Source organism: Pseudorasbora parva, chromosome 11 (genome assembly GCF_024679245.1).
Source record: "Pseudorasbora parva isolate DD20220531a chromosome 11, ASM2467924v1, whole genome shotgun sequence".
Classification (NCBI taxonomy): Eukaryota; Metazoa; Chordata; class Actinopteri; order Cypriniformes; family Gobionidae; genus Pseudorasbora; species Pseudorasbora parva.
In genome coordinates, this window is record NC_090182.1 from 42,849,490 (window position 1) to 42,867,540 (window position 18,051).

Genomic DNA, 18,051 nt, shown 5'->3' on the forward strand with positions numbered 1-18,051 from the left:
AGGCTGAATCCAGTTAGGAGGACAAAAACCTGCTCATTGACAATTTCAGCATGGGGGCGACGGTTTTAATAGAGCTTTTCCCATTACAAATCCAGTATCTGGCCCCCTGTCTTTGCGGATTAATTACAGATGAGTGGGATTACAAAGATGGATGACACTGGGAGAAGGAGCCTCGGCTGCCTCAGCTGCGCATGGGATGAGCCGAGGACGGGCACAATGGGGCAGCTCCACGTGCACACACCCTATCGACCGTGATATACAGAAAATGACTACTTGCCTAGCGGTGGGAGTGCTTTTCATTTGTCTGAGTTATTGAATGGCAAGCATCATGCGGTGATATCATTTGATCTAATTGAATGCACAAAGATAGTACGTCTGTAGAAGGAGAGGTGAAAAGGGTTGGGGGGGGGGGGGGGGGGTGAACTGGACTATTTGATCAGAAACCTGGAGCCAAACCACCATCCTGACTAAATGGATTACCAACATCTCTAAACATTTGATTTAATAAGTTGTTTTTACGAGCAACAAATTCAATACAGATATATCAGGGATATTAGAGACAGAAAATTCAATCCAAAGGAACTGGGTAGCAACCAAAGCCTCGCTGTGGATAATTCAATACTGCCCAGGGAGCAACGCGCCTGGCCATCCGAGCATCAGCAAATTCAATCCCGCATGTGGGGGCTGGCCTGTCTGATGGGCTGACTGATGGGAGGGAGGCCAGACTGCTCGGCTGTGGAGCTCGAGCTATGGATGACTCCAGGGAGGACGCTCGGCGGCCATGACGGAAAGAGGGGATATAGATAGAAAAAGAAATGACTGATCGAAGGAGGAAGCACCGAACATGTGCATCAGGGTCATAATAACCCTAAAGCCTCGTATTTCAGACAGAGATTCCCCAAAATGAAACTAGTGTTTACTCCTGACATATTTCATTATTTATCTCTCTACAAGACCCAAATTTCTGACAAGAAAGACCACACTCGAATAACAACAAAAGCATCTCTGAGTCGCGTTAATATCGTAGGTCAGCCACAGCAGGGAATGATTCATGTGAGATTTGGGGGCTGTGTAATTATTTATATCAACTGTGGTTTGGGTCGGACAGTGCAACACAGGCATCTGTGTAAGACAGCCATCTCAACATGTTCAACCAAGACAATGTCTGCTACGCAAACAGACCAGGGCTCTGATAACTGGCATGGCGTCACCACAGAGCCTGGAAAAGGGGCTCCAGTCAAGCAGCAAATCCCCAAAAAAGGGTTAAGATTTAATATTAACGACACTAAACGCAGTAGGCTAATACAGTATACAAATGTCTGACTGCGTAGCATTAGTTGTAATACCATGAAGCGCTTCTCAGTACTCACAGTGTCCGCAGCTTGGGCATGTGGTTGAAGCTTGACAGTGGGATGAGGGTGATGTTGTTGTTGTTGAGAGTGCTGGAAAGAAAAAGAGAGAGAACAAATGTTAGAAAATACTGGGGAGTGACTCGTCAACACCAGGAAATAAAGACCAGATCATGTGACTTCGAGTAAAAAATGAAACGGGTATTTGCTAGATACATTTTAAAAATAAGAAAGTCGCACCGTGAGTAGTGTGTGTTCACACAAGCGTGTAATGGTCTGCAAAAGAATGATATCATCGATGATATGCACACTTGTAATTATGGACGGCAGACCTCTCTGTTTCCTGTCATACCAGCCACAGTTGTGATTAGCACTACTTAGCTGACCTAATCTTGTAATCAATCCATCCCACATCATAACCTCCAAACCTATCACGCACATGCAGAACACACAGCCTCCTGTACCTCCACCTCTTGGAAAACGGTCTGGAATTTCTCAATTTAGGATTTTAATGGTTCCTGCTTGGTGAGGAGAAACTGCTGAATCCAGCCGACTATGCCAACTCAGTTTACAACTCGGGTTTGGGGTCTGAGTGTTCCTTCTAATGAAAGGTTTAATGACAGCCAATTCTGGAGTGAATTCTCTAAAAGTGAATCCATGATAAACATTTACATTTATGCATTTGGCAGACTCTTTATCTGAAGTGATTTACACTGCATTTATGTTATACTTTAAAACACACACACAGTATATATAAATTCATGCATTCCCTGGAAATTGAACCCATGATGACCTATTTGCTAGCGCCAAGCTCAACTGTTTGAGCTACGGGAACCCAAATACTCCCAATGATTTTGGTTTTAATATCAATGCCTATTGACTGATCAGACCAACTGCTGCTCTCGCTTTTAATTCAAGGCCAGAAAGTTCAGTCTAAACACTCTGGTAAACAAACAAGCCCTTTACATTACCATGTGAGCGATCAGATTTACAATTCCGACCAATGGAAATTTCCCAGCCCGGGTCTGTTTCTTGAAAGTAGGTACTATAAAACTGCACAAATCAGAGGAAAACTAATCCCTCTAAAACATAACATTCTTGTGGGACTTTAAATGATATCTGAATATTGATTTTGGCTCAGATCTATGGTGGAACACTTTATTATGAGTAAAGGAAAGAAGAAAACTAACTAAATGGAATGGAAAATTATTGTTATTCTACACATAGACACATGAAATACCACACAAATTACACACAGGGTGAGGGAATCACCCTCGCGAGGAGTTGACCAAATCCGCACCAGAAAGCGATCCTCTTGTCAAGGCCGCTGTGGCTCAGACGTTTCATTGCTGTTCTCTGCTGCTCTATCGAGATGTAAATAGAAGAAGCTCTGGGCAAGCCCATGGGAGGAACGCCCTGGTAAAAGCCTACAATACCAAACCATCAACAAGTGAAAATGCAACTTGCTCAGGAAGGACTCACTCCTATCTGTGAAGCCTTCACTTTCTTCAGTGAGCATCTTCGAAATGAAGACAAGACTGAAAACTGAAGAAGGACTGTTTCACAGAGAGCCCCGAACAGCTTGTGCTTGCTGCGGTAGTGCTCGCTTGCTCATTCATATTTCAGCCATCCGGTTTCCAGGATTAGAAACCCTGAGTAAAAATAATCTCATATAGATTTCATTCATGCAATCGTAATTTGAAAAAGCTGGAGCTGGACTAGCCATCACTGTAACGTTATGTGGGCTTAATCTTGACAAATTCCATGCCCCAGAGCGATGACCCTCTGTGTCTCAGTACCTGTTAATATGGATATCTCTGACTCGAGTTAGGCTTTGCTACAAGAAACAATAGCCTTAAAGTAGAGCCCGTTGTAGAAATGCTGTCTTACACAAGACTGTCAGTCTTCCCTATATCCAGCCCTCTGCACTGCAGAGGGCCGCCCACTGCTGCAGCGTGGGATCTCAGCAAATACCAGCGCAGCATGAGCGACTCTTGCTAAAGCCACTTGTGATAATTGAAGATCACCTTGAGTCTTTAAAATTCCTTTGTCTTCTTCGCCAGCAAAATTAAGTCATTCCGCCTGTGTCTCCTTGTGGTTGACCATAAATCAAAAATGTGTTAAGCAAAATAAACGTGCTGCAGGGGGATGGACCGCATCCACAGCGACTCCTGAGAAAGTGCATTCAAGCTGAAATTAAATGAAATCAATATAGGATCTGACAAATGCCAAACTCCACAGCTTGACTGTGTAACTTTATGATTTTATTTAAAGCTCTATTGATGCAGGCGTCAATAGAACCAGGCAGCTGTTAATTGCTCACAACGCTTAGTCTTCAGACCGTCTCAGAGGGGCACGTTTTCTTTTTACTTCTCTTTTCAATGTCGAGAAAGCTTTCCCACAGTTGCAAAAAGCTCAACAGTGAGGTCTTAAGTGCTCTTAGGCTTTCTTCGGGCCTTCATTAGAGGGACTTCGAGAGGGCCTCTGGATACTTCACTCCTAAAAGACAGCAGCATTTTCAGCGCCAGGACATTTTGAAATTAGAAAGTAAGAGAGATGTTGTTTTGGTGGATGCGAGGGGCTGCAGGGAAATAACTAAAGTGCTTCAGGAATCTGACTTTTCCTGAGAAACCAGAAAGCAAAGATCCGTGTTATTTGACATGACAGGCTTAGGGGAATACAATGCTCTCCCTGTGTACTTTTCAGAAAGTATCTGTCCTGGTAACTGATGCTTATTCTAAATCGCATTCTTAAGAAAAAGTGCTAATAACGTAAATGTGATAGATGACTTTCTTCCATGTGCTGTGAAATTGAGTGCATTTGAAGAGTGGCTACCATTGGAAAGTGTATAGAGTAGGGAATACACCACCTTGTCTATATACGTACATCGGTCACTTACTCTCTCGAAAACTAGATGTGAGCCAACAGGTCTGTGATGTTGTCATGGTTCCATGGGAAACTATTGTGGCTACTGCAGCACAATTGTGAGTTTGCAATGCAAGGGTCCATCCGAGCAACCATTTACAGGGCATCCCTGCGTCGGGCCCTCGAGTCAAAACAAATGAGTAAAGTGCCTCCAGATGGAGCGTGATTTCATTGTGAGCGCTTAGGCTCCGCTTGTTGCAGTGTGATGGAATTCATCTGTGTAGGATGGAAATTTTTGCCATTGTTTAGCTTAGCATCGCTACGTTCAGCTACAGCAAAGCCGCAATCAGATGTTATTCCGCTAATTCAAATAAACCCAGTGAGGATAAACAGAGAAACAACATGATCTCTGCTCATAATCCCATCCATGTGGTTTGTGTCCAAGTGTAGGCTTATTAAAAAAAAGTAGTTCTTAGCATTTGTAATATGCATAAACCTACCCTTTGCCTCCTCTGAAAGGAGAGAAAGAGCTCTCCATCCCTCGATAAAGCTGAAGATGGGAGGAGAGGTGAAAATAACAGGTACTACGCCGAAAACCGTCACGATTCCCTTGCCATTGATGAGGCTATTATAGCACAAATGAGGACAGATTGAATCTAAGCTGTTCCACTGGCCTCCCTCCTCTCTCCGGCCATCCAGGAGCGTATGATTAATTGTGCGCAAGGGTCCGACTGCTGAAACGCACGATTTCCAGCCTGCCCCCTCCCCATCTCCCTGAGCTGAGGCGTAGACCACACGAAGATAACGCAATAGGGCCATGTCTGGTGGCAAGGCAATTTCCTGTGCTTGAATGTGCTGTTTGTGAGCTAATGACAGCTCTCTCCCCCTCCACTCCCCTAATCCATCCTCTCATTTAGCCATCAGCTTGCCCTTTCTCCCACCGCCTGCCTGTTGTCTGTCACATAAAGACTCATCTATTGACTAAAGACAACCTTTCAATCAGGCCTTGCAGAAGTAAGACTGATTTGTCCAGGGGGAGGCCAACCCATGTTGGAAATTAAAGATGCATGGAATATCTGATTCAAGGGAATCTGCTGTCCCGAGTTCCCAAAGTGGGACCAACTGCACCGGCTAGAGGACATTTGTTAAATCTAAAAAGAGCTAATGTTTTTTACGGGAGCACAGAGGTTAGAAATGATTAGGATAAGGGGCGGCTGGGGCCAAAAAGAGCAAAGCTCAGTGTTATCGTTGCCAAGAGGAACATTCAAAAGGTCTTGCTTTAAGAAAATGACATTATGAAAGTAGAAAACTGCCAAACCATAAGCCCTAACCATAAGAAAATTATATTTCTCAAACCTTCCATATGAAATACACGATTTTTCATTCGTAATATATTTAGGTTTCGATCTAACGCCCACTTGCCTCCCCCCAAAACAATCCTGAGACGTCACTGTAACCACAGAAATGCAACAGGCTCTACAAATCAGCATATTTCCAAGTTCTTGAGCCTGAAGAAATGCCATTTTGTACCCAGGATTATTAATTTGCCTGTGCATGTTCCCTTACACAATCAACATTTAATCTGACAACGTGGCATGCCATAGTTCTACAAGCTAGCCTCTTTAAATAAAAATGTGAAACCCTCATTAAACAGCACTCGTGATTAGGAGTACATCTGTGGATTTAAAGGGAGAAAATGCCTTTGTCGTGGCTATAGTATAGAGTGGTATGTATCGACAGGGCCCGGTGAGCTGCAAAGACGTCCCTTTGGGGTACGGTGCTCAAGCTATCATGCTAAACTCACTTCAGTTTGACCAGCAAGGTCTTTGCCAAGCTGTCGAGAAAAATGTGCCGTGCACACATTGACAAATGTCAGCATTTGGCAGGAGGATAGGACGGTGGTAATGCGAAAAAATTTGGGCCTCATCAATGCGTGGTGGGAAGGAAAGTCACCTTCAGGAGATGGCACGGAAACATCTCTGCACTTTCCTGCTCATAAAAAATGACACAGCAGGGCAAAGAAATTCACATGATTTGACATTTGATTCAGAGCCAGAATTTTCTGTACAAAAGTGGTTATAAAATATGCAGAGGCTCCAGCGCTTGTCAGAGTGCTGCGTGTGTGTGGACAAAACTGAGTGGGGTATATGGGGAGTTTCCAAAATGCTCTTTCTCACAATACTAAAAAATTCCCTTCTCACATTTAAACCACATTTCACAAAATAGCCCTGAAGGACGATAATAACATATTACGAAGGATTCCACAAAAGAGCCAAGTGTTTAAAGACCAAAACAAGCATAAAGCGCATGCGTCTTGCACTTAGCACTATTTGAAATGCTGAGACGTTCTCATTGGGTTCTTAACACAAAATATGCTCACCGTAACCCTGCTGAAAAATATATCCACTAGAACAATCTTTATGCCTTCTTTAGTCTTCAATATTTTTATGAATAACTTATGCTGAATATACATATTTTGAATTATAGTTTTAGTTTTTTGTTCTCCTTATCATAAGAAAGTGTTTCTTTAACACTCAGACCATGCCTTTATTCAAACTAAACAGTTTTTCATTTCACATGAATTCATTATTTGGCTAAGGAATCGCATTAACAATTTTTGAACTCACTTAACCAAATATATATGTTCTTTATATTTGAATATAGTGTATAAATGAAAATTGAGTTTGAGGCATATACCCGTGAAAAATATTCAGTTATTCTAACACCAAATTGAACCTCGTTTATATTATACTTAAAATTTGATTCGTTTTGCCTGTGGAAGTTAGAAATGGGAAAAACTGCCATTGTTCTCAGTTATGCACCAATTTGAATTTCATGAATTTAATAAAACAAAGATAAGCTGGACACCCTATAACGCACAGTCCATCTCACATATACATTTAAAGCAAGAATGTAAAGATAAAATGGCTTGATTTTGTGTATATGTATAGTGATCAAGCGCAAGTATTGCATTTTCCATACATAAGTAATGGAAAATAATCAAGGGGGTGCCTCTTATGAGGCAGGTTTAGGTGCTGTGCAGATGGTGAACACATCAATGTGCTTCCTACAGCACTTCCTACAGCTCATTGGGATGCAAGTCACATCCTATGTGAGAAAATGTCCGAGATAGCTTTGAAGTCATTAGTTCAGTCATTAGCACAGTTATGTTAAATATAAATTACAATTCATCAGCAGAAAGGGCCGATCATTAATTCTGTGTAGTTTGGCAGGCGTTAAATCACTGGCAGTCATTTAGTTGTGGAGGAGGGTTAGCCACGAACTGCTCTGTGTAATCTCCACTATGATCACCATCTCCAAACCCGATGGAAGTGTTTAAATAGGTCCCTGCTTTTCCATTTTTTAGTCGCTGTTTATAGTGACCACCAGAATTCTACAGTGATCACAAAACCCAACATCGAATGATGGGAAAGTATGCTCAAATCTCTCAATTATGTCGCAGTGCACCATCTATTTTAATAGGCCTTTAACGATCATTGAGATTAAAAGATTCGGTTGGCCTCTCTCTCAAACAATGCATTTAATATGACCCTTAAATTACACCTCAAGTGTGTTCTGAATGGCAAAACACACATTAACATCACATTTAAACAATTCTTTCATTCATATCAACAGATCTCACTTTATACTAATCTACTTTAAAAAATACACATGCTTGCCCTGAATATAAAATAGTGCTTGAACATGTGAAGTCTACACCCCTTGGACATTTCTTCACCACAAACCTAAATATATACAAGATGCTTTACCAGTAAAAGCCCTTACTTTACTTTACACAAACATTTCTTTAACAGTCATGGTGATAGAAGACATGGATTTCCATCAGCTGTGCTGCCTTTCAGAAAGATCAACCATAAGAAAAACTGCTGGAAATCATTATCCTCACATTGAGACTCAAAGCATTATCACTAGCGGCTAAATCGCTGTGTCTGAAGCACAAGACATCCCTTAATTTTTCCATCAGTTACCCAGAGGTGTGATTTTCTTACAAACTGGCCCAACAGCATAGCTGTAATGGCCAGTTAGCAGAAAGTTGAATCTGCTACTGGAAAACATGGATGTAAGGTTTAAGGTTGAGCTTGATTATGGCGCATGGGGTTATTTAGCCGTGATACAGTGTCATTTGCAGAACCGTGTGTTGCAGCCTCTCCAGAGGGGTGGAGAGATGGCTCAATCAGCAGGAAAGTGATGTGTATTCATGTACCACTGCTTTCCCTGGCTTGCCGGGGTCCCAGAGGTCTTTGGCAGAATCTAGGGAGGTTCTGTTTTATTAATGAAAATTGATTCCCGACTTACTCACACTTTCTTGCTTCCGAGCTCCTGTTTTATAAGGTCATTTTCTGCTCTGGTCATGAGACAAGAAAGATGCTCTTCTTTTCCCTTCTTTGATTCTCCCTATCGCCACCTGTACACCTTGCTAACGCTGCCGGAAAACCTGCCTAACAATGATGTAACCGCCTGCCGAGTCCTCTGGAGCCAGGAATTAATGGAGGGGGTGGCTTGGCTCCGGGTCCCCAGTGAGCGGCGCTCATTTGGAGGATGAGGTTGGCACTTAGCGCCCTGCCAATTGGCTTGATGGAGACGCGCCGGTTAGACCCCCCTTGTATGTCCCGCTTCCTGCCTCGCATCCTCTCTGGGACAATCCAGGGGATACTCAAGAAATAACAATAAACTCACTCACAAGCACATCAAATCTCTGCTATGCTATCAAAGCATGCTATGAACTCTGCTCTGAGATTAAGGACGTGAGCGATGAAGGTGACTGGGATTTCCCAGCAGGCAACAGAAGAGAGATCTCAGCGTCAAAGTGAGTCTAACACCCAGTTTAAAGTAGGAAAAGCAATTCTAGACAGAGAACGCACAACACTGCAGTGGTTTTAAGTTAAGGTAAGGTAAGGTGCACCCAGAAAAGTCTGAACACTTTTTCAAGCGGCAACGATGCTGCATAATGACAAACGTGCAACTTCGGCTGTCGCATGGACGATCGCACGCTAGACGCCGCGGTGTCGGACCGGACGGGGTGACAGCAGACTATGCGCCACAGGTCCACAACGCAACACAGTTTGTCCTTCAAGAACGATCAAGAAACACACAGACAGAGTTAGAGGAAGGGACAGCAGAGGTGAGGAGAGAGAAGAGAACCCCGCAGAGGAGGCGGGAGGGGGACTCACAGTATCTCCAAATCGCGCAGGGCTCGGAAGGCTCCATCTTCGATGCAGCTGATGTGGTTGCTGTCCAGTTGCCTGCAGATGAGAGACAGAAGTCAGCGGCAGGTCTGCAGACGAGCGGGTGGGGGCTGAGGGGAGAGAGGGAGGGAGGGAAGGAGGAGGAGGAGGAGAGGTGGGGGCTGCGGGAGGGAGGTAGACACACTAACACACACACGGGCATCTCATATCTACTCTGCTCTCCTCACCGCAGTCGGGATAAAGGACCAGCTGGCTAAAAGTGGCCTGTCTGGCTATAACCTCCTCCTATCTCGTCCTCTCTCTCTCGCCACACTGCTGAGAGTGTGGGGGCAAAGAGAGGTAAGAGAGAGAATGGGAGGCTGGCTATAGTGCACAGCCCACCCCGTCTGTCAGTTCTCTGTAAATATTAATTGCATTTTCTCCCCCCAGCCCACTCGTCTACCCCCCTCTTCTTCTTTTTTTTTAAAAGTCAGAATGGGAGTAATTTCATTACATTAGAGCAGCCAATCCATTACAAGCTTTTACCGGCTCTGTCAAAGAAACAATTTCATTAAAGGAAGGAGTTCGTAAATCAGCCTGGGTCACGGAGCTGGACGAGCAGACGCGAAGGGCACTTCTTCCTTTTTGCTTCTCTTTTCCTTTTACTTTAATTTGCAGACTTTGCTATCCACCCCCCACCCCTCTCTGCATCCTTAAAAGAGATGGATTTGAAAGAGGCTTGAATAAAGAACAAGGAATCTAAGCGCTTTTCTTAAGTCATTTGTTCAGCAAACAGGGCTGCTGTGACATTTGACCTACGACAGGCTTTGCGTCTTTAGAGATGGGTAATAAAGAAGAACGAAGCATCTATGGTGATTTTTTTGCTCCATCCCCCTTTTTTAAAAGACATGCATCTGTCTCCATAATTGCTGATGGGACAGACTATGGGATCCACCCACCACAGAGGCATTAGTCAAGGAAAAGTCAAGTCACCTTTATTTATATAGCACTTTTACAATGCCAATTGTTTCAAAGCAGCTTCACGGTGTTAAACAGGAAAATAATACAACTGCATTTGATTCGGCTGTACAGACGCTCTTGAGGAGCTCTCTGTTATCAGCTCATTTCAATCGTCATATAGCGACAATGTGGGCAGATCAGTGATATAGTTGATATAGTTAATTTACTAATTCAATTTATTTAGTTGAAATTTTAGTGTCGCCAACTGAGCAAGCCAAGCCAAAGGCGACAGTGGCAAGGAACCAAATCTCCATCAGGCCATGATGGAGAAAAATAAACCTTGGGAGAAACCAGGCTCAGTCGGGGGGGGGGGGGGGGGCAGTTCTCCTCTGGCCTATTAACAACCAGTGTATGATTATTATTCTGGCAACCTAACAGGTCAGAATTCATAATAGACCGGAATATTCGAAAGATCGGGGGCATTACGCCGGAGACGGGTTTATTGAGGATGACGTGTCGGTTAAACAATTATTAAAAAGGGATAACGGAAGGATTGGAGATGAGTTTATTGAGGATTCCATTACCTATGACTGTGAAAATTAAATAACCTTTAAATGCAAAAATGTCAAATGTTTGTATCTTATGTCTGTTTTTTCATTCTTAAGAAACCTTTAAGAATAAAACTATGAATGCATTACAACAACTCTTAATCGTAGCGAAATGACTGAAACACACAGCCTCTTGGGGCTTATTGATTTTTATAAAATGACAACATCAGCTTCAACAACAATTATATTATATACTGTAAATTATATATGTACACACATTAATAGGATACCTATTTTTTATTTTTTTTTACAAAACTAAAAAGCCTAAAGCAAATGTATATTTCTAATGACACATTATAGTCTGTAATGATGCTGACACAAAACTTCCTTTAATTTTGATATGATGATATGGACATAAAACAGAACATTTGAACACTGAAAATATAACTAGTTTATTAAGCGAGACAGATGTTGAGTCATTAACCACTCTGATCAAGTCAATACGGTGAAGGATTTGTCAACCTAATTCAAACCACTTACTCGACTTTTTGAACAATTCATTAAAAGTATTGGCTCATCTGTTTAAGAATTAGGCTACACTAAAACGAAGCGGATCATTATTGTAATTTGTTCATAAATCAAGATACAATGATGGTCTGATTGTTTTTGCGTACAGCCCGAGGAAAACTCAGCAGAAAGACTTTTTTTATAAGTCATTATTTCATGGTAAGCAGTCGTTTATAGCACAAGGCACATCTTTTGAGAAACGCTTTAAAAGAATGGCTTTTAGCATTAATATTGCCTGAAGTACCATGGACTAATTTTTTTATACTCAGTGACTGATTGAAACCTTCTGGTTTTCCTACCATAGAATAATGAAACCCTTAAAAAACAAAAAGCTATTTCTTAACATGTAATTTCTTAATAAAATACTAATAATAATCACAATATAGGCAATTCCATTGGTAAGTACTGCCAAACAGCAGGTGATATTGTGAATGCTTGGCACATTATATATAGAATTCAAACATAGCTCATCCAATCAGATTTCAGAGCTCTGTCTGTATTATCTGAACATGTGAAGTTGATCTCTAGAGGAAGTCATTGTGACTTTATGCAAGAGACTTTTAACAATGATAACGCTATAGTCAAGAGTGAATAGCTGTCTTGAATGCGCATAGGCGAGCGTGTGTTATGCGTGTGTTTGGTGATTGTTTGGAGAGGTGGGACATGGTAGTGGTGGGTAATGAAAGTCCCAGTTTTAATTTCCCTGCTCTAATTACATTGGCCTTTAATCATCTCAGTCATGAGCCGTATTGGCACTTTAGAGATCTCGTCCTAGCAGTGTCCCATCTGTAGCTCGGGAGAAAGAAACAGATATGGGTCTTCCTTCCCTTCACTAGACTATTAATCTGTCAGAGTCGGTGATGCTAACCAGCAGCCGCATGGCCGTATTTCATTCACGCTCGATAGCTAACACAGCAAATGACTCAGAACTGACCGTCAGTACAGCAGGACGATGCTCGATCACAGCTTCAGAATATGAATCACACACGCGGTCTGTAGTCGTAACAGAAATACAGTACGTGACCTTTCATGGGCAACAGATCAAGTGTGGTTTTGATCTTCTTGTCTCTACTGGGTCTCATCTCATTCAGTCTCGTCTCACTTCTTCACCTCCAATGTTGTCCCATTTCTTCACTTCATCTTATTCGACTCTTCTCGCCCTTTTAAAATCTCGTCATTATCTTGCTCTTTTCCCTCACATCTCATCTTATTTAGTTTTACTTCACCTCACCCCAATTCATATGTTTCAGTCTTATTTAATCTTAATTGTATTATTTTTTCTTATATAAATATATATATATATATATATATATATATATATATATATATATATATATATATATATATATATATATATATATATATATATATAATTATTTAATTAATTAATTTAATACTTAAATAAATGTTCTTCTTGTCTTTCCTCTTGTTTTGTCTTTTATCTCCTTCTCTTTTCCAGTCTTTCTGAAATTGTCTTGTTTCCATTTGGTCACATAATCTCATATTGTTTCATGTAGTCTCCGCTCATATTGTCTCATTTTGTCTCGTCTCATTTCATCTGCTCTCATATGGTCTTATTTTGTCTTGTCTAATATTGTCTCACTTGATCATTTCATATTTTATTTTTTTGTGTTTCATAGTGTCTTATATTGTTTACTTCATATGGTTTTAAATTGTCTAATTTCATCTGGTCTTACACCGTTTCATATTCTTTCATTTAATCTGGTCTCATATCATCTCGTTTTCTCTGGTCTCATATTGTCTCATTTAATTTGGTCGCATATTGTTTCATACACTGTAAAAAAAATCAGTTCCCTTTCGGGGAACTCGAGCTGCGTCGAAACGCTGTGAGAACGCCTCTGCGTTAATGCGTCGTGAAGCGCCTGTAGAACCATTCCATCGGAAAAAAGATCGATCGTCGGCGTGATGACGTCATCGACCGGAAGCTATAAAACGTCCGTGAAAACAAACAGGAACTAGCTTCTGTGCCTTCAGTAAGCGATCTGTGTGAACCTGTCTGTCTATTTGGTGTTTTTGTCTGTCTATTGAAAGAGTTTTTCCACCCTTTGTTAAATATTCCATATATATTTTACAAAAAAGAGAAAATAAAATAGATAGAGAAATGGCGAGCGAAAGCAGTAACTTTAAGAGGTGTGTTCATCCCTGCCCACGCTACATCACGAGTGGGGATACACACTCTCTTTGTGTTGCCTGCTTGGGAGCGCAGCATGCCCAGGCAGCCCTCGAGGGGGCTGCTTGCGAGCACTGTGAGCGTATGCCACTGAGAACGCTGCGCTCCCGCCGGGCACTCTTCGAGGAGGGTGCCTCGGCTCGTGTTCCCCGCGGCTCTGGTCCCGCTGCTGCCGAGGCAGAGCGGAGGCTGCAGTCGTGGGGTTCACAATTGGATGTTGCGGAGGGGTTTGAGACGGGCGCTGCCTTATCTCTGCCCTCACCCGCTCCATCCAGCGGTTCTTCTCGGGGCTTGGAAGCACGCATTGCGGTTTCTTCCCCCCCGAGAGAGCCGCCGGTGCTCCAACTATCCAGCTCCGAGGAGGTGGACGTTGAGAGCATCGCGACTGAAGATTCGCCACTTCAGTCCCCTGCGAGTGATGAGCTCGTTGAGGTTCTAACGCGAGCCGTGGCCAGATTAAACATCGACTGGCCCGTAGAAAGATCTGAGGCAGGAAAGAGACGTTCTAGTAAATTAGACGAAAGATTCCTGCCCGCTCGCGCTTTAGAACCTCAGCGGCGGGGCCTGCCATTCTTCCATGATTTGCACACCGAGGTGGCAACATCATGGAGGAGACCGGCATCTTACCGTGTGTTCAGCCCTCAGACTACGGTCTATAGTAACATCATTGGGCTGAAACACTACGGTTATGGGGCGATGCCAAAGGTAGAAGAGACGCTTGCGAGCCATCTCTCGCCTTCCTCGGCATCGTCCCTAAAGGCCCCGACTTTGCCCACCAGACCATTGAAAACAACGTCGGCACTGGTGGGCAAAGCGTACTCGGCGGCAGGTCAGGCTGCTGCATGCCTTCACACCATGGCAATTATGCAGGCTTATCAGGCTGACCTGCTTAGGGACCTAGATGGACGCGATGAAGTGGGGGGTGATGTCATAAATGAGCTTAGAACAGCAGCTGATATAACTCTCCGGGCCACCAAAGAGACGGCCAGATGTGTTGGCCGCTCGATGGCAGCATTGGTGGCTACGGAGAGACATTTATGGCTCAACCCCACCGAAATCAAAGAGAGGGAGAAGAGCTTTCTGCTCGACGCGCCGCTGTCTCCTGGTGGCCTCTTCGGTGACGCAGTACACACTGTCACCGAGAGGTTCCAGGAGTCAAAGAAACAAGCTGCGGCGCTGAAGCAGTTTCTCCCTCTCCGAGTCCAGGTCCCTGGGGCTGCCGCTGACATCAGGCAGCCCAAGCCGAGTACGAGCTCAGCTCACAGGGCACAACAAAAGCAGAGCGTCGCCGCTCGGGCTCCCCCTCAGCGCGGGGACCAGGGGCGGCGCTCTCAGACGAAGCCTTCGAGGGGCAGGGCTGATCTGCGGACAGTCCTGATCGCCAAGAAGGCTTCGTCGAAGCGTTCCTGACGCCAGAAGCGTCAGGACGCTGAGGGTGGTTCCCCCCGTAGGGAAACGGTGCTTACCCCTGCCTACGGTACCCGTTTCCCTACGGCACCCTCGGGGGGCCGCGCTGCCAACCCTGCCGCAATGCCGGGGCGCAGTCGGTCTCCGCGGGCCACCCGAGGGTGGTCCGCACCCCCTTCGGGGGGTCCCCGAGCAGTCAAGTCAGTTGTTCCCTGCCGGTCCGCCGCTTCAGGGCACTGTGCTTGTTGCTCAAAATACACCAGAGGCCAGCCTCGAGAGGCTGGTTCCCTTAGTAGATTTTCTAGACGAATGGAAACGTCTATCAAATATATCTCAGTGGGTCCTGCAGATAGTAGAAAAGGGGTATGCCATTCAATTCAGAAGTCGGCCACCTCCTTTCTGCGGTGTCCTACCTACAGTGGTGGGCCCGGAGCAGGCTCTGGTAATGGCACAGGAAGTAGAGACACTCCTGCAAAAAGGGGCTATAGAGAGGGTTTCCCCTCCCAGCAGGGAGTCTGGCTTTTACAGCCGTTACTTCATCGTGCCGAAGAAGGATGGGGGCTTACGCCCGATATTAGATCTGCGGCTATTGAATCGCTCGGTGGCCAAGCTCAAATTCAAGATGCTTACACTCAGACAGATTGTAGCGCAGGTCAGATCGGAGGATTGGTTTGTCACCATAGACCTCAAAGATGCGTATTTTCATGTCTCCATCCGTCCACATCACAGGAAGTTCCTGAGGTTTGCCTTCGGGGGAGAGGCATACCAATATCGTGTACTTCCCTTCGGTCTAGCACTGTCACCCCGCACGTTCACCAAGTGTGTGGATGCAGCTCTGGCGCCGCTGCGTCTTCAGGGCATCCGCATACTGAACTACATCGACGACTGGCTGATTCTAGCGAATACAGAGCAGATGGCGGTTCAGCATCGAGATGCTGTTCTCGCCCATATGTCGAAGCTGGGGTTGAGGCTGAACGCCAAGAAGAGTGTGCTTTCTCCGGCTCAGAGAACCACTTTTCTAGGTGTGAACTGGGACTCGATAATTATGCGGGCGCAATTATCGCCAACACGCATAGCGTCGATCCTGGCAGCCGCCAAAGAACAGAAGCTAGGCCGAGCCGTCACTGTGAAACAGTTCCAGAAACTGTTAGGTCTCATGGCAGCAGCGTCCAACGTGATACCTCTTGGCCTACTGTACATGAGGCCACTGCAGTGGTGGCTCAAAACACAAGGGTTCTCCCCGAGGGGAAATCCGCTCCGCACGATCAAAGTCACGCGGCGATGCCTACGTGCTCTGGTCATGTGGAAAAACCCGGGGTTTTTATCTCAGGGTCCCGTGTTGGGGGCTCATGTTCGTCGCGTAACGCTAACGACAGACGCCTCCCTCACGGGCTGGGGGGCGACCATGAGTGGTCGCTCATCCCAGGGTCTATGGCAGGAACATCAGCGGCACTGGCACATAAATCGGCTGGAGATGCTCGCAGTGTTTCTTGCATTGAAACAGTTCCTGCCCGACCTCAGGGGCCACCACGTACTAGTCAGAACAGACAACACGTCCGTGTTGGCCTATATAAATCACCAGGGGGGTCTGAGGTCTCGTCCGTTGGACAAATTGGCACATCGGATCCTCCTGTGGGCCCAAGGGAAATTGCTGTCAATCAAGGCAGTATATATCCCGGGGGCCCTAAACCAGGAAGCAGACAACCTGTCGAGACAGGGGCCGAGGCCCGGGGAATGGAGACTCCACCCAGAGGTGGTGGAGCTCCTATGGAAGGTTTATGGGAAAGCAGAGATAGACCTGTTCGCTTCGGCGGAGAACTCTCACTGCCCGCGGTGGTTTTCTCTGACCCATCCGGCTCCGCTGGGGCTGGATGCCATGGTACAGGAGTGGCCGAGGCTGCCTCTGTACGCCTTCCCCCCGATTGTTCTGCTTCCAGGAGTTCTGGAGAGGGTACGCCGGGACGGGGCCCAGGTACTCCTAGTGGCCCCGAACTGGCCGACCCGAGTATGGTTTTCGGACCTGATATCTCTCCTGGAAGGCTCTCCGATGGAGATTCCGACCAGGAGGGATCTACTCTCTCAGGCGGGCGGGAGATTCCTGCACCCACGCCCGGAGATGTGGAAACTGTGGGCCTGGCCTCTGAGGGGGCTAGGCTCATAGAGGAGGGTCTCTCGGCCGAGGTCGTAGAGACCATCCTACACTCCAGAGCTCCGTCCACGAGGAAGCTGTACGCTTTGAAATGGAGACTTTTCTCAGCTTGGTGCAGAGAACGCCAGTGGGATCCAGTTAACTGCCCGGTTGGTACAGTGCTGGAGTTCCTGCAGGAAAGGTTCTCTGCAGGGTTGACCCCCTCCACACTTAAGGTGTACGTGGCGGCCTTGGGCGCTGTCCACGTCCCTTGCAGTGGAGTGTCTTTGGGAAGACACCCTCTAATTACACGCTTCCTTCGTGGCACATTAAGGTTGAGGCCAGTTATGCACTCGAGGGTCCCGGCATGGGACTTGGCCATTGTTTTGAGGGGCTTGTCCGGACCTCCGTTCGAACCTTTGGAGGAGGTTTCGGATAAGTTCCTCACCCTGAAAACTATTTTCCTTTTGGCCATTTCATCCCTTAAAAGGATAGGAGATATTCAGTCCCTGTCAGTAGGGCCCTCATGTCTAGAGTTCGCGCCTGGGATGGTGAAAGCATTTCTGCATCCCAGGCCGGGTTATGTCCCCAAGGTTCCTACGAGCCCACGGGGCCCCATCACTCTACAAGCCTTCTGTCCTCCTCCATTCTTGACGTCAGACCAGGAAAGATTAAATCTGCTGTGTCCGGTGAGGGCACTGGATACTTATGTCCACAGAGCTGCCCTGTGGAGAAAAACTGAACAATTGTTTGTTTGCTTCGGACCCCCTAAGAAGGGGGCTCCTGTATCCAAGCAGAGGATGAGCAAGTGGGTGGCCGAGGCCATTTCACTTGCTTATGAAGCTGCCGG

At 45.5% G+C, this 18,051-nt stretch overlaps 1 protein-coding gene across 1 annotated transcript in view; it reads right to left on the reverse strand.

Annotated features, from left to right (window-relative positions):
* The window catches only part of slit3 (slit homolog 3 (Drosophila)), a 231,779-nt gene that overhangs the window by 68,684 nt on the left and 145,044 nt on the right, over positions 1–18,051 (reverse strand). The window contains exons 6-7 of the mRNA XM_067458018.1: positions 9,407–9,478; positions 1,371–1,442 (exon numbers count right to left, since the gene is read on the reverse strand). Of these exons, the coding sequence (XP_067314119.1) occupies positions 1,371–1,442; positions 9,407–9,478 (144 nt within the window). The remainder of the gene's footprint in view (positions 1–1,370; positions 1,443–9,406; positions 9,479–18,051) is intronic.